This window comes from Monodon monoceros, unplaced genomic scaffold (genome assembly GCF_005190385.1).
Source record: "Monodon monoceros isolate NGI ecotype Baffin Bay Population unplaced genomic scaffold, NGI_Narwhal_1 Super_Scaffold_22, whole genome shotgun sequence".
NCBI classification, from domain to species: domain Eukaryota; kingdom Metazoa; phylum Chordata; class Mammalia; order Artiodactyla; family Monodontidae; genus Monodon; species Monodon monoceros.
The window spans coordinates 47314435-47329625 of NW_021703779.1; the positions used below are offsets into that span (position 1 = coordinate 47314435).

The window sequence follows — 15191 nt, forward strand, 5'->3', positions numbered from 1 at the left end:
CCAAGTGAGAACATGTGTAAGTCCCTGATCACACATCTAAGATGAACTTGTCATGTTTCAGACTGGTTGGAGCCTTACCTCATGCCTACATGAGCAGCTATTTTTTCCTTGCTGATGGGCTTCCTCATAGATTTTCTTTGCCTGGTGCTTCTCTTTGACTTCTGCAATGTAGACTTTATTGTTGATGGTCCTGATGGAGCAGGAAAGAGGAAGGACAGACAGAAACAGAGAAAGGAAAAAAGAGATGGTCAGTGACATAGACAGAAAGAGACATACAAAGAAGATGGAAGAGGAGGATGAGGGATGGGGAGAGAAAAAGAGCAAAATAGAACTGTGAAGCCAGAGTGAGAGAAGGAAGAAGAGAAGAGAGGAGAGTCCAGGGAGATAAATGCAGGTGAAGCAGTTATCATTATCTCCATTTGTCAGGTGGGGAAATAGAGACCACACAGTTGATATATGGTTGACTTGGTGTTAGGACTTTATGCTTTCCAAAGTGTTGAATGAATTCCATGTTTTGGCACATAAAATAATTTTAGGTGGGACACAACTGAACATTTTTATTACAATTGTTATATATTTATTGTAATGTGTGTTAAAAATATAAGTAGCACGTTGAACACATGAGCTCATAGATATTGTTACTTAGGATAAGCCTAACTTAGGTAATCTTAAGTGTATCTATTTACAGAAACTATATTAAGTAACTAATATGGTGGGTGGCACAGGCAGTAAAAATTGTGAAAGCGGAATGCAAATTGCTGCAAAGGCATCTGAGATTGACTAGGGAAGGGGCCTTGACCTTAGCGGGCTCAGAGACCAATGAGATACTAATTCAAACTTGTTTTACCCCAGTTTTTCCTATTGCTCTAAGGAAGGTAATAAGGTATAAAGGAGTTCAAAGAAGGGAGGAAGAACTTTTGCCCAAGTCTTCCAGAAAAGGTCCTAGAGGAGGTGGCCTTGGTGGTGGGGGAGTTCAAATTAGGGAAGATTTGGACAAATGATCATCACTGGCCATGCCTCCTCAGTCTCCTTTGTTGGCTCCTTCTCTTCTTGATTCTAAATCTTTAGAACATTCCTAGACTCTGCTCTAGACCTCCCCTTCCTCTCCTCTGTTCTTTCTACAGTCACTCTCTAGGTGAGGTCATCTAGTCCCATGGGTTTAAATATCATTTGCACACAGAGGCCTCCCAAATCTGTATCTCTAGTGTGGACCTGTCTCCTGAACTCCAGACCTATATATCGCTTACTTGACATTTTACTAGCATTTCCAATAGGCACCTAAAGCTTAACATACCCCAAACTGAGTTCCCTGTAGCTCCTCCACCTCCCAAATCTGCTCCTCCCTTGGTTTTCCTTATCTCAGGAAATAGTTGTTCGGCTGGAAATCTTAGAGTCATGCTTCCCTCCCTTCCTCCTCTCATACACCACTTCTAATCCATCAGGGAATTTTGACCCTATCTTTAGATATGTCCACAATCTGATTACTTCTCCCCACACCCACAATTACTACCCTAATCCAAACTACCAACATTTCTTGCTTGGATAAATGCAACAACCTACTAACTGGCCTCCCTCTTTAAAGCTTTGCCTCCTTATTACCTGTTCTCTTCACAGCAGTCAGACAGATCCTAGATCCTGTTAAATCCTAAGTCAGACCATGTCCCTTCTTTGCTCAAAAGTCTATGTGGCTCTTGTCTCAAATCAGAGTAAAGGCCAAAGTCCTCACCAGGGCCTCCATGGTCCTATACTATATGGCTCCCTGTCACCTCTTTAACCCCATCCCCTCCTTCTCTTCACCTTATTTATTATTCTCCAGCCACCAAGGCCTCCTTGCTGTTTCTTGAGTTTTTTCAGAACACTCCTGTTTAAGAGCCTTTACAATTTCTGTTCCCTTTGTTTGGAACACTCTTCCTCCAGATATTGGCAAATCTTATACTCTCTCTTCTTTCAGGTCTTTGTTCAAAAGTCATTTCCTCAGAGAGACATCCTTGATCGCTCCTAAACAGCTCCTTCCCACTCACTCTTTATCTCTCTTGCTCTACTTTCTATTTCTTTGTAACACTTATCCATAAACTGACATATACTTCCTTGTTTATTTTTCCCTTATCTGCCTTCTCCATTGGACTGTAAGCTCCTTGAGGGCAGGGATTTTTTCTGTATTAATTGCTGCTGTATCCCCAGTACCTGGAATGCTGCCTGGCACATAGTAGGCACTCAACAATTATTTGTGGAATGGGCATTCCATACAGACAGCAGGAAAACACAGGGACCATGTTTCAGAGAACAGCAAGTAGTTAGATTTGGCTGGAACAGAGAGGTAGGGAAAGGAGTTATGGAGAGAAGTTTGGAATGGTTGTGTAAGCCTAGAGAATAAAGGGTTTTGAACACTAGACTCAATGAGCTCATATGACAGTGAAGACTAGATATGGAGAATGGGAGTCCAAGATAAATCTTGAAGGGGGGGATGGGTCAGATCTGGTCTTTGAGGAGTGATAGATAGTTCCTTGTCCTAGAGAATATTACTGCAACTCTGTAAGCGGCAGGAACAACAGTCTCTCTTTAACAAATGGAAGGCACAGGTACTGGGGGTGGTTGGGGTAGAATAAAGCTATTTGACCAAAGCAGCAGTTTCTAGGAACACTTGAGGAGGATATGCAACCTGCAGAAAAGACCACTCAGGTGGGAAGTGTTTCTAGGCAGCTGAAACAGACTATTGCTGTGGCTGGGCTCATGTGGGGGTGGGCTGAGCTGGCATTGCCCCAAGGTCTCCTGGGGGTTGTAGGGGTGTAGGGTGGGGCTGGTCTGGCAGCAGCACACTGGGGCCTCTGTATGTGTGCTGCCTGCAGCAAGCATACTTTCCATGGAGTCTGCCCAAAACATTTCCTCCAGCCTGCTTTGCTTAATTAAAAAAATTATTTTGGAGTTTTTTCTATTAGAGCAAAAATCCACATTCTGTCTGGCTGCTTAGCTCTTGTATCATTTGACCAGCAACCTCTCTGGTGAGCCCCCATACTCCAAACCCATGCTGTCTTTTTTGCCTTTGGTCTTCCTGGGTCACCCACACACAGTGATCCTGGTCCCTTCCAGTCTTACCCATATGGAAATCCTGTTTCCAGGAAGCTTTCTTTGACTACCTCACCACCTCTCCCATGAACTCCCTTGCCAGGGACACACTGCCTACCTCCTCCAACCTTTCCTCTCTTCGGGGGAGTGCCATCTGTCCATCAAGGCCAGGAGGTTCCTGATGACAAAGCTCAGGCTCTAGGGCTGCTGTTAACAGAGGCTTACAGATTGTTTATAGCACAAAGCCCACCTCTGGTGAGGGGGTCTGTGCAAAGGCCGAAACTCTGCACGTGCTGGCCTCATTCATCTGCTAAATCTGAGTCACTCTTCCCGTTGGGACCATTTTCTAATTCACACTAAGGTATTATATGAGCCAATGAGGCCCCACCAAGTTCTCCTTATCTGCTCCTCCTCTCACGTTTACCATCTCAAAGAAGGCACTGTCATCTACCAGGTCAGACAAGCTGAAATCAGGTGGGCACCTTCTATCTTTACTTACTCCCCACATGTATGCACCAGGTTGTTTCTCCCTCCTTATGGTATCTCAAATCCCACCCCCACTACACTGTTCCAGCCCTCAGCAGCGCTTATGCGGATATTGCCCCAGGCTCCTTACTGAGCTCCCTGCTTCCCAGCTAGCCTTTCCAGCCCACCCCACCTCACTATTGTCACTCCTTGCTTAAAATCTTGCCATGTCTCCTCATTATGGGCCACAGTTATTTCTAAAGTGGAGTGCACACACTCTGGGGGTGCTGGAGTGTGTACACGCCAACACACACTGAGGGAGTGGGAAAACAATGTTAACACTACTTATAGGGTTTTCTCTTACATTGTCTACGTATATTTTTACATATGCTTCATAATGTACCTAATATATTTGCTCAGTAGTGTACTTATAGACTTTATAAATTAATAAATAATATATATTTGGGAAGTACATGATCAATTTTTTCCTGATGGGTGTGCAAACACATAAGATGGTTTGGAGACCATCAGGTAAGGGCCAGGTGCTTGGTCTGGCATTGGCAGCCTTCTACCACCTAGTCTTTCCTTACCTCTCCAGTCTCAATTTTGACCACTCTCTACCTCTGCTTGTGCCCTACACTCTGGTGACACTGAAGTCCTTCCAGTTCCCCTAATGGGGAAACATTTATTCCTGTGCTCCTTTTGCCTGGATTCTCCAGCCCTGCCCTCAGCCTGCTTGCCCGATGAACAGCTCATATTTTGAACCTCAGTTTAGGTATCATCTTTGTGAGGCTTTCTCTGCATGGGGCTGGGGAACTGACCACTGTCTCCTGGTAGGCCTCGCCATTCCCACCAGCCCACATTCACGCTTCTCTTTCTTCCCAGCATACTTTATTAAAATTATCTGCTTTCATTTTTATTTCCCCCATTAGACTGTGAACTCTTTGGGAGCAGGACCATGTGCAATTCATCTTCCATTTTCCGTAATACCCAGCCCAGTGTAAGTCACACAGTCAGCATCAGGAAATGTTTGTTAAAAAAATAATCAAGCAAATATTATCAAGGAAATATTTGCCCGCCACTAATTTTAGCATATATTTTCACATATATTAGCTCATTTAATCCTTTCAGGTGGGTTCTAATTTATTTTATTTTATTTTATTTATTTATTTTTGGCTGCACTGGGTCTTCGTTGCTGGGTGCGGGCTTTCTGTAGTTGCGGCGAGCAGGGCTACTCTTCGTTGCAGTGCGCGGGCTCTTCATTGCGGTGGTCTCCCTTGTTGCAGAGCATGGGCTCCAGGTGCACGGGCTTCAGTAGTTGTGGCATGCGGGCTTCAGTAGTTGTGGCTCGTGGGCTCCAGAGCGCAGGCTCAGCAGTTGTGGCACACGGACTTAGCTGCTCCGTGGTATGTGGGATCTTCCCGGACCAAGGCTCAAACCTGTGGTCCCCTGCATTGGCAGGCAGATTCTTAACCACTACACCACCAGGGAAGCCTGGTGGGTTCTAATTTTATCTCCATTTTACAGATGTGTAAAATGAGACTCTGATAAGTGACATGATTTGTCCTGAGTCCCATAGCTGGCAGAATCAGAATTCAAACTCAAGAGTGCATGCTCTTTATCACTATGCTCTGCTGAAAGAATGAACAAAAGAATGAATAAAACAGTGAGTTTGGAAGCAGACTTACATGGTGAAATTGGAGATAAAGGTGAGGCGGGGCAGATCCAGGTCAAAGATGACTTCATGAGCCTTGGCATGCGGAGTGAACAAGACAGAGGTGACCAAGGTGTAGGCGTAGCAGGAAACCACAGTAGAATGCATTGAATAGATTTTCATCAACAGCTGAGGGAAGACAGGGAGGTGGGTTAGGTAGACTCTATCCTTGGCCTACATGTACTAGTACCCAGGACTCCTGGACAGGCCTCAAGGTACAAGTGGAGAAACTGAGGCCCAGAGAGGGAAAACAGCCTCTCACTCATTTTGTGTATCTGCCTAATATTTCAGTGAGCTTTACCAAGTCTCAGACCCAAAGGCTCACAGAGGATCACAAATCAAGGGACCTCTGGACAAGTGCTTCTCCAACTTTAATGTGCACATGAATTTCCTGGACATCTTGTTAAAAGGCAGATTCTGATTTAACAAGTCATGGGTGGAGACTGAAATTCTGACTTTGTAACAAACTCCCAGGTGATGTTGATGCTGCTGGTCTATGAATTTTACTTTGGGTAGCAAGGCTTTAGAATATAACAGAGTAACTGTCATTCATTGAGCTCTACTCTGTGCAAGACACTGATATATGTGTCTATAACTATATATCTATTCCCTTCTTAGGAACTCAAGTGTAAAGGATTGCACCTGGGGACTTCCCTGGATATCCAGTGGTTAAGACTCTGCACTTCCACTGCACAGGGCACAGGTTTGGTCTGGTTGGGGAACTAAGATCGCGCATGTCACAAGGCGGGGCCAAAAGAGGGAAAAAAAAAAAGAATTGCACCTGATAAGTACAATCAGACACTGAAAGCATGATAAGCATTTGGCATCCATGATCTTATTTAATCCTCACATCGGCTCTAAGGGCTACATAATATTATTGTTCATATTTTACAGATGTGCTAACTGGGCCCAGGGCCTGAGGCCGCACAGTAAGTAACATATCGATCTTCTTCCTGACCTTTCCTGAAGCCATTATCCCTTCATCTACCCACACGTCTAGCTCATTCTCAGTGTGGGGCAGAGGGAAATGAAGGCATTTGGGATCAGCTGGACCTAGAATCAAATTCTGGTTCTGCCACCTCTTAACTGTGTCAATCTCTGAGCCTCAGTTTCCTCTTCTATAACAGTAGATAGCTTAGCTATCTACTTAGCTATAATAGTAGAGCTTAGGTTACAGGGATGCTGTAAGGACTAAATGAAATAATAACTCTAAAATCCCTGGTGGAGCACCTGACATATGCTCAGAAAATAGTAACTCTTTCCTCTGGCCCTAGTTTCCTAGGACTGAGAAAGCAGACCAAATAACCTTCCACTGTTGCCCCCAAGGAGCTAATTTCCTTGCAAATCCTGGGGCTCTGTTCCCTCATCCCAGATCTAACCTTTGTGCTTGATAAGGAGGTCCCAGAAGGTCCCTGGCATGTCAGTTCCAGGAGAATGGTCAGCAAAAAGCTGATACAGATGAGGCATCTCCACTTAGACAAGATGCCACCTCTGGCCCAGGGCTGTTGTTCACATCCAGAAGGTCTGAGCCCAATCTCCAAACTCATGCTCTTTTAAGCCTTCAGGTATCCCTTCTCTTGAGAGGGAGGGACTACCCTGAAGGGTGGGGAAGACTCTGAATGTGGCATTGAATCCACACAAGCCAGGATTGTCCAAGAGCTGGGGTTGGCATCTTGCCTGGAAAGGGGCCAGTTCCATGCCTCCCTTTTTCCCATCATCCAGCTGTAAGATGAATGGAAACTAAACATACTAGAGTTCTGGGTCTGTCTGTTTGCTGTGTTGGCCCAGGGTGGGGTTTTTCTTTCCTATAAACATCCATAGGAGCCCAGTAACTGAGGCCAGAGAAAGGTCACTTAGCACTGATCATCTTAAAAAGGTAGCTGATATGAGAGAGGGGTTGGTGGAGCAAGGCCCCAATCCTGGTCCTTTCTGGCATGGATTTTAGCCTTGAGACAGGAAGGATTTACTTAGGGTCCCATAAAAATTGACTCTTACAGATATGAGTCTTACAATCTGCAGAATATTCAGAGGCCAAGACAGGCTAGGGTAGGACTGAGAAAATAAGATAGTGGTTCAAAGTAGAACTACTGGACTCAGACCATCTGGGTTTGTCTCAGTTCTGCCACTTACTGACAGTGTAATATTGTGAAATTTAATTAATTGTTCTGCAGCCTCAGTTTCCTTACCTATAAAAAGAGAATAATAATAGTACCTATTTCATAAAGTTGTTATGAAGATTAAAAAAGCTTGTACTTTCAGAATGCTTGGCACATGGTAAGCATTCAGTAAACATTAGCTGCTAGGACTAGAGCTGGATGAGGCCTGATTGATCTCGAAAGTATGGGAAGCTCCCTATCCCTCTGGAGACCTAGGTGGGGGAGGGGTGGGGAGATGCTCAGTTGATGGGCGTCAGTCTGCCTGTGGGAACCCAGAGATGCTCTGGACTGTGTCTACAGGAACTGTGGAGGGCAGGAGTGAGAACTGGAGCTGAGAAAGAAAATTACTTGAAGGTGTGCACACGGGACATCAGCATCAGTCAGAACCCCTATCCCTCTGCCCTTTCCACCCACATAGAGCACATGCAGCCCCAGCACTTACCTTCAGGCAAAATCTCTAACGACATTTTACAAACTGCGTAGGGAACATTCAGACTTGTCCTATGGCATTTGGTACCGCATAACAAAGCCTCCTCATTCTTGTATTTGGTGACCCATGGCCTGTCAGTTGCAACCTCCCCCAAGTCCACACGAGGTTTCCTGTCAGAATTTCCTCATGGGAGAGAGCCCTAGCTAGAAAAAAACAGCTCTGCTTATACAACAACAGAGAAACCCACATCAGCTACCAGTCCTTTTCCCTTACCTGGGATGGATAACCAAGGGTCTTCAGGCAAATTAAGGGAACCTGCAGCATGAAAGCAAAAGACTAAAATAAGAAAATAGAACAACTGACCCCAGAGAAATTTGGGAATTTTGGAAAGGAAAGAGAATTTCAGAAAAGAAATGATAATATCCTCAGCAAATTTCAAGAAGGTAAAACATGAAAAAAACAAGACGTAAATGCCACAGAACAGGAACAATCAGAGAAAAGAAAGACTCCTTAGGGATGGAAAATAAGTTGCTGAAATTAAAAGAAAATCAACAGAAGGACTGGGAAATAAAATTGAGGAAATTTCCCAGGATGCAAGGCCAAAAAACAAAGAAACACAAAGTAGGAGAGAAAATTTAAGAGATGAAGATTAATCCAGCAGGTTCAACATCTGAATAACAGGAGTCCTAGCCAGAGAGAACAGAAAAAATAAAGGACAATTTGTCAAAAACTTATTAGAAGTTAATTTTCCAAAGCTGAAGAAGGATTTCCAGAACAGGTGCCCAGAACAGTGAACCCAGGTAATAGTGGATCCAACCCAAGCAATTACTACAACAGCCTCCTCACTGGTCTTCAGCTTCCTACTTTGTCATCCCCGCCCCCTTCACCAGTATATTTTCACAACAGCCAGAGGGATCCTTTTAAAACCCAAGTCAGATACTCTCCCACCTCTGCTAAAAACCCTCCTGTGGATCCCACTGTGGCTTGGCTTACAGGGCCCTATAAGATCAGGCCCCCATTACCTATCTGACTTCATTTTCTATTACTTCCCTCCTTGCCTTCCTCCACCAGTCTAGCAACACTGACTTTTATGTTCTTCAAAAATGGCAGGCACGAGACAAACAATGCCAGGCACAGTCCTGCTCTAGGGCCTTTGCACTGACTGTTCTTTCTATTTGGAATGTTCTTTCCCCAGGTATCCACTTGGCTAGCTCTCTCACTTCATGCAAGTCTTTGTTCACATGCTACCTTTTCAGTGAGTCTTTCTCTGACCAACCTATTTAAAACTTCAATAACCTCCCACTCTCACTGGCATTCCCTATCCTTTTTACCCTGATTTATTTTTCTCTATAGCACTGATAACACTTAAACTTGTTATATATTTTACTTATTTATCTGATCATTTTCTCTTTCTTCCTCACTAGAATATCACCTCCATGGGGACAAGGATCTGTTTCACTGCTGTATCCTCAGCTTCTAGAACAGTGCCTGGCACATTGTAGGTAATAAATGTTTGTTGAAAGAATGAATACAATAAAGTCAAATAATTCAAGGAATAAAGAAAGGCTATTAGAGAATCTGTGTGTGTGTGTGTGTGTGTGTGTGTGTGTGTACCTGTTCGAAAAAATCATGGTCTAACTACAAAGCAAAATAAAACATAACATGATTATAAGAAGCTGATGGAATATAAGAGGGACTCCCTTTGACCTTGATAGTAGAAACATTCTCTTTGGAGAGGCCGAAAGATTGTGACATAGGACTTGTAGAGAAGGAGCTGTATTCCTGGCTCACTATTTGGCTGGGTTTTGAAAAATATTTACATAGTCATGAGAATGTAAATCATGACTGGTTTTCAGGTTTTACAGTCAACATGAAGACAAAGCAGGGAAGAGCTTGTTGTGGCTGCAGAACAGAATGTAAATGTTAATAACCTAGACAATGTGAAGGAAAGATCAAACTGACAATGTGGGTCGTTCAATGGGCAGAGGGAGGGTGGTGGCTCTAACATCCTTGTCCTAAAAAGTGGGTAGTCAAAATTACCTGTCAAAAATGGATGGAATAAGGAATAGAGGTTTGAGTATATGTATTTTTTCAAGTTAACTAGGAACAACAAAGGAATATCAGCGTTAAACATTGCAGGGGAGTGGAGGGAAAGTGAGGCAGTGTACAGAAACAAAGCCCTCATTGTCATACTTGAGAGTCAACAGGATATTGTCTAAATTTTATAAACCAAGAGACAAAGTATATACATGTTATCTAGAGTTGTAAAGGGAGCCACCAGCAGAACTAAGTGCAAGAACTGGGTTTTTTTTGTTTGTTTTTTATGAATTTATTTATTTTATTTTATTATTTATTTTTGGCTGCGTTGGGTCTTCGTTGCTGTGCACGGGTCTTCTCCAGTTGCGGAGAGGAGGGGCTACTCTTCTTTGCAGTGTGTGGGCTTCTCATTGTGATGGCTTCTCTCATAGTGGAGCACGGGCTCTAGGCGCACGGGCTTCAGTAGTTGCGGCACGCGGGCTCAGTAGTTGTGGTGCATGGACCTAGCCACTCCACAGCATGTGGGATCCTCCCGGACCAGGGCTCGAACCTGTATCCCCTGCACTGGCAGGCAGATTCCCAGCCACTGTGCCACCAGGGAAGCCCAAGAACTGTTAAAAGGTTGCTTTGAAGGGGTGGGATGGAGATGGGGAGAGTCAAGGCAGGGGACCATTGGTTCTTATCATGTGCTCCTTCTGTACTGTTTGATTTGTTGCCATGTATGTGCATTACTTTAATAAAAATAAGATCTTAAAAACTTCATGTTGATCTTACAACAAAATAGTTATATATCCTATGACACTTTATGACAATATCAGAATGGGTATGTGGATATCCAATTAGACTTGCCTCCACGGAGGAAAATCACACTGTAATGTGCCTTGCATATGTTTATGAAGAGGGTTGGAAAGGATATTATGGGACTTAAAACATTGGCAGTACTTGAGCATAGTAGTGAAGGCTCTGGTATTTGGCATCATACTGGCCTGGGTTCAAGTCCTCTCTCTGCCATTCATTAGTTGCTCTGTCATGGGCAAGTTACCTCCCTCACCCCCAATTTGTCCACCATAAAATGAGGCTAATGCTCATACAGTAGAAATGTAAGCCCTTCAAGAGAAAGAGCCACCTCTGTAGAGGTGCATAATATATAGTTGATGCTCAATGTCTGCATGTGAGGCCCGAACCTGCCTCACAGGTATGTGCTGATGAAGGACTCAATGTGCAAAGAGCAGGGGAGAAGGAGTGTTAGTTCAAAAGTGGGTAGCCGGTTTCCTCGTCTATGGGAAATTTGCCTTTGGTTTAATAAAATGTAGTCATTTTGGCTGTGGAAAGAATAGCTCTCAGGGCTTAGAGTGATACAAAATGAATTAAATTGCCCTGTACATAAAAGGAAGAAAACAGTAAGAATTCACCAGCAGCTCAAGGGAGAGGGCACATGAGCCTGGAAATGGAAAGGAGGGGAGCTGCTTTCTCTGAGTATTGGGAACAGAAAGAACCCAACAGCGATAGGGAGTGGGGTCCAGGAGAAGGGTTGGTTAGGAAGCTTTTCCCAGTGATGGGAAAGGCTTAGGAAACGTGAAGAACAGGAAAGTCTGATGTCCAATATTAAGTTGGTTGCTAGGCTGTGCTGTACAACTTAGATGACTAAAGAAGTGATAGGTAGCCTTGGAAGGAAATCTTTGCCACTTACTCCCAGCCTTCAGAATTTTCCAACATTCAGAGGTACTGATTTTTATATAGTTTGGGGGAAGGGAAATGTGTTAGGAGAGGACTGGTGGTGAGGATATTCTGGGCTTCTCATGTAAGCTTTAGGTGTCTGAAATCTTTGATGTCCCAGTACTAGGCAGTTTCATCCCCTGACATTCTGCAGTAAGCAGTCTTTAGCCTGCCTTTCCTTATCACCTGAACAGAGCTGCTTGGTGATAACTCAGCTTTTCATCTTTGTTCCTAGTTAATATGTAGAATCTATATGATTTCAGGTATTTTCCTGCTGATTTATGAATGCTGGAAACCGGTCTGGGACACAGTGACCTAGGTTCATCAGAGTTTATGGGCAGATGCTGAAGTTCAAAAGATTCCAAGAGTTTACAAAGAGAGAAGGTGGGAGGAAATCTCTCTAGTCAAATGATGAAGATTGTAAGTGAATTTATTTATTTTTCTCCTGTTAAGGTTTCATCCTGTCCTCTGATCCCCAGATCATAAGATGAATGATTATGGTATTATGCTATGAAGGTGTTTGGCATTGAGAGGCACTGGGGAAGTTTGGCTTTGAAAGTCTCTGGGAATGTCTCTCTGATGGACATGGACTGAGATTTTGCCTGAGTCCCTTGAGTCCAATATCTCCTAAGGATCTGACTCTATATTCTTTTAAAGTTATCCCAGGATCCCAAAGGCCACAACCAGGACTTAAAATGTTGTGGAATTTAAAATGATGGAGGTTGTAACAGAGGGTAGATATAACAGAGGGCGTTCCATAGGGAAGAAATCGTATGAGCAATGGCTCCTAAGTAAGAGAAGGCAGGGCACATCTGGTAATAGTGAAGTGTTTGTTTGGAATATACACAGTACTCAGAAAAATAGCAAGAAAAAGCCTGGAAAACTAGTCAGGGCTAGATTTTGGGAGGGTCTCAAAATCAGAGTCAGACATTTCTTGAAAGAGTAGTTTATGCTCATTGTCAGGAATACCTCACCTGCAATTCACATCTCAACTCACTGCAGTCATAAAACTTCCACATGGCATAGACTCCCAAACAGTGGTTTCAATCAGACATACATGTATTTATCTCACCTAAAAGAAATCCAGAGTTAGGCAGTCCAAAGTTTGTATGGTGGCCCTATGAAATTGTTAGAGATCCCGATTCTTCTCAGTTTACTCCTCCACTATCCTTAGGGTGTGACCCTTGTCCTCATGGCCTTTATTCCAGGAGGCTATGTGTCCAGGTAAAAATCAGATTTTCTATTAATAGGGAAGGAGAGGAGAATGTATACTGGAGTAAACAGTTATCGACCTATGCCACAAGTGTGAAACTATCCCCTCCGAGGTCACCAGAGACCAGACCACTACCTGACTGCTACAATCCCTAGACATTTTTCAGGACTTTTCTTGACCTCTGGGTAGTATTCAACACTATTGACCCCTCCCACCTTTTGAAATATTCTCTTCCTTTGGTTTTGTGGCATTACTTTCTCCTGCTTTTCGCTCTGTCTCCTGGGTCATTACTTTTCTGTCTCTCTCCTGGGCTCCTTTTCCTTCACCTATGCTGAGGTTGCTGTTGGCCTCCAGGGCTCTTCCCTGGGCCCCGTCTCTTCTAAGGTTTTTATTCTTCCCAGGCCCAGGGAAGAGCCGTTAGTATTCCATAAGTTAGTGAAAGGGGTTACCATCTACACATTTGGTCTCTCAAATTAGATTCCCAAAAGTTGCCTTTGACACTTCCCTCCTCCTCACCCCTTTCCCTACATCCAATTATTCATAAAGCCTTGCTTTTTATTTCTTTAATATCTTCTGAATTCAATCACTTCTCATGACCTCCACTGCTACCACTCTAGGCCTAACCACAATCATTGTTTACCTGGATGACTACTCTCCCTTTTTCCAGGAAGACATCTAATTCACACTCCTAATGGGTTAGGCAGCTAGAGTGGTGTTCTTTCTAGAACACAAATCTATGTTGCATCCAAGCCTAGAACCCTTCAGTAATCTCTCAGTGTTATCAGGATCAAGACCAAAGTCTTTATCTTGGCATTCAAGGCTTGCCATGATTTGAAAGGGATGGGAATTTGGGGTACTAGAACTGGAAGAAAAGAAGGGCTGTGTCTAGTGTGAAATAAAGCCCTGTAGATGGGGGGAGAGAACCTAGGAGGTAAGAAAGTGGTGAGCTGATGTCACAAACTTGGAGGGAGCAACAATTTAGAGAAAAAGTCAGGAGAACAGAAGCCCACCATGAATATCTGTGAAGTATGTGTGTATGTGTGCATGTGTATGTTGAATTGTCCATAGAACATAGGGATTCATATTTTATTTGCTTAATAGAGGAAAAGGTGACTTCATAAAGCAGAAGACATAACCATTTGAATTACTTTTGATATAGGAAACATACTGAATATTAATTCTATAACTGACCACTGTGTTGACTTTTATTATGGTTTCTAACAACATTAATTGATGCTCTCAGGTTGTCCAGGTCTGCATTCATATACTCTGTAATTAATGATAATGTTGTCTACTTCCAATTTTTTATACATCTTATTTTGTTCTCTTGAATAGACCCAATTATTGATACTTACGTGAATTTATTACATGGTAAAGGTGCCATTTCAAATCAGTGGGGGAAAAGATGGATTAATTTGCACATGGTGTAGGGATGAGGCTATATTTTTGGAAAATAATTAATCTTTATACAAAATAAATGTTGGAGTGATCAAACATTTAAATGTAAATAAAAAAGCCATAAAACTGCTTGGAATAAAAGCAGTGATTATTATAACAGGAGTGTGGAAAGCATCTCTAAGCATGAAGCAGAATCTAGTCATGGTAAAGGAAAACCTGATACATTTCACTACATAATAATTAATCCTTTTTGTATAGCAAATATTATCCTAAATAACATGAAAAATATTTGTAGTATATGCAACACATAAACATGCAAGAGACATTGCTGGTGGAAATGTTATTCTGTGTATCTTTTTAAAGTTGACAAGTTTTGTATCAAAATGGAGTCAGCACTGCTTGCAATAGTAAATAAAAAATGGAAACAATGTAAATGTCTATGTATCCTGGACTGGTTAAATACATTATGGGACATTTACAGAGAAAAGATTATGGAGCAGTTAAGAAAAATGTGCACTATGGAAAGCTGTTTAGAATATATAACTGGGAAAAAATAAAACAAACCCTGGTCACAGAACAGTAGGTATAGTGTACCATTTGTGGGGAGAAAACCCAAATAATTAGTATATAAATAGAAACAAATCTGGAAGAATGTATATCAGAACGTTAGTAGTGGTTATTTCTGGGGCATGAGATAAGGGTGGCCTTTCATTGGTATGTTACATATTTCTGCATAATTTGAAATTTCACAACTACAACATGTTACTTTTGCAATAAGCTATATATATATATATATAAACATATTCAATGAATGAATCGCTTTGAGGCGGTGGTTTTGGTTTGGAATGGCTTCAGACCAAGCCTGGTACAGTGGCATAAACACGGGCTTCGGCGTCAGACAGCCCTGAGCGGGGCCCCATTGCCCCACCCCCGAGGAAGGAGAAGGGGGGTGGCAGGGGGCTGCGGAAAGGGGCTGGGCTGGGCTGGGCTGGGCTGGCT

The 15191-nt window shown here is 43.0% G+C and overlaps 1 protein-coding gene across 1 annotated transcript in view; it reads right to left on the minus strand.

Moving 5' to 3' along the window:
• ITIH6 (inter-alpha-trypsin inhibitor heavy chain family member 6) overlaps window positions 1-6789 on the minus strand; it is a 40888-nt gene extending 34099 nt beyond the window's left edge. The window contains 4 exon segments of the mRNA XM_029240180.1: window positions 79-98; window positions 100-190; window positions 5217-5371; window positions 6622-6789. Coding sequence (XP_029096013.1) covers window positions 79-98; window positions 100-190; window positions 5217-5371; window positions 6622-6789 — 434 coding nt within the window.
• Between the last annotated feature and the right edge of the window lie 8402 nt (window positions 6790-15191).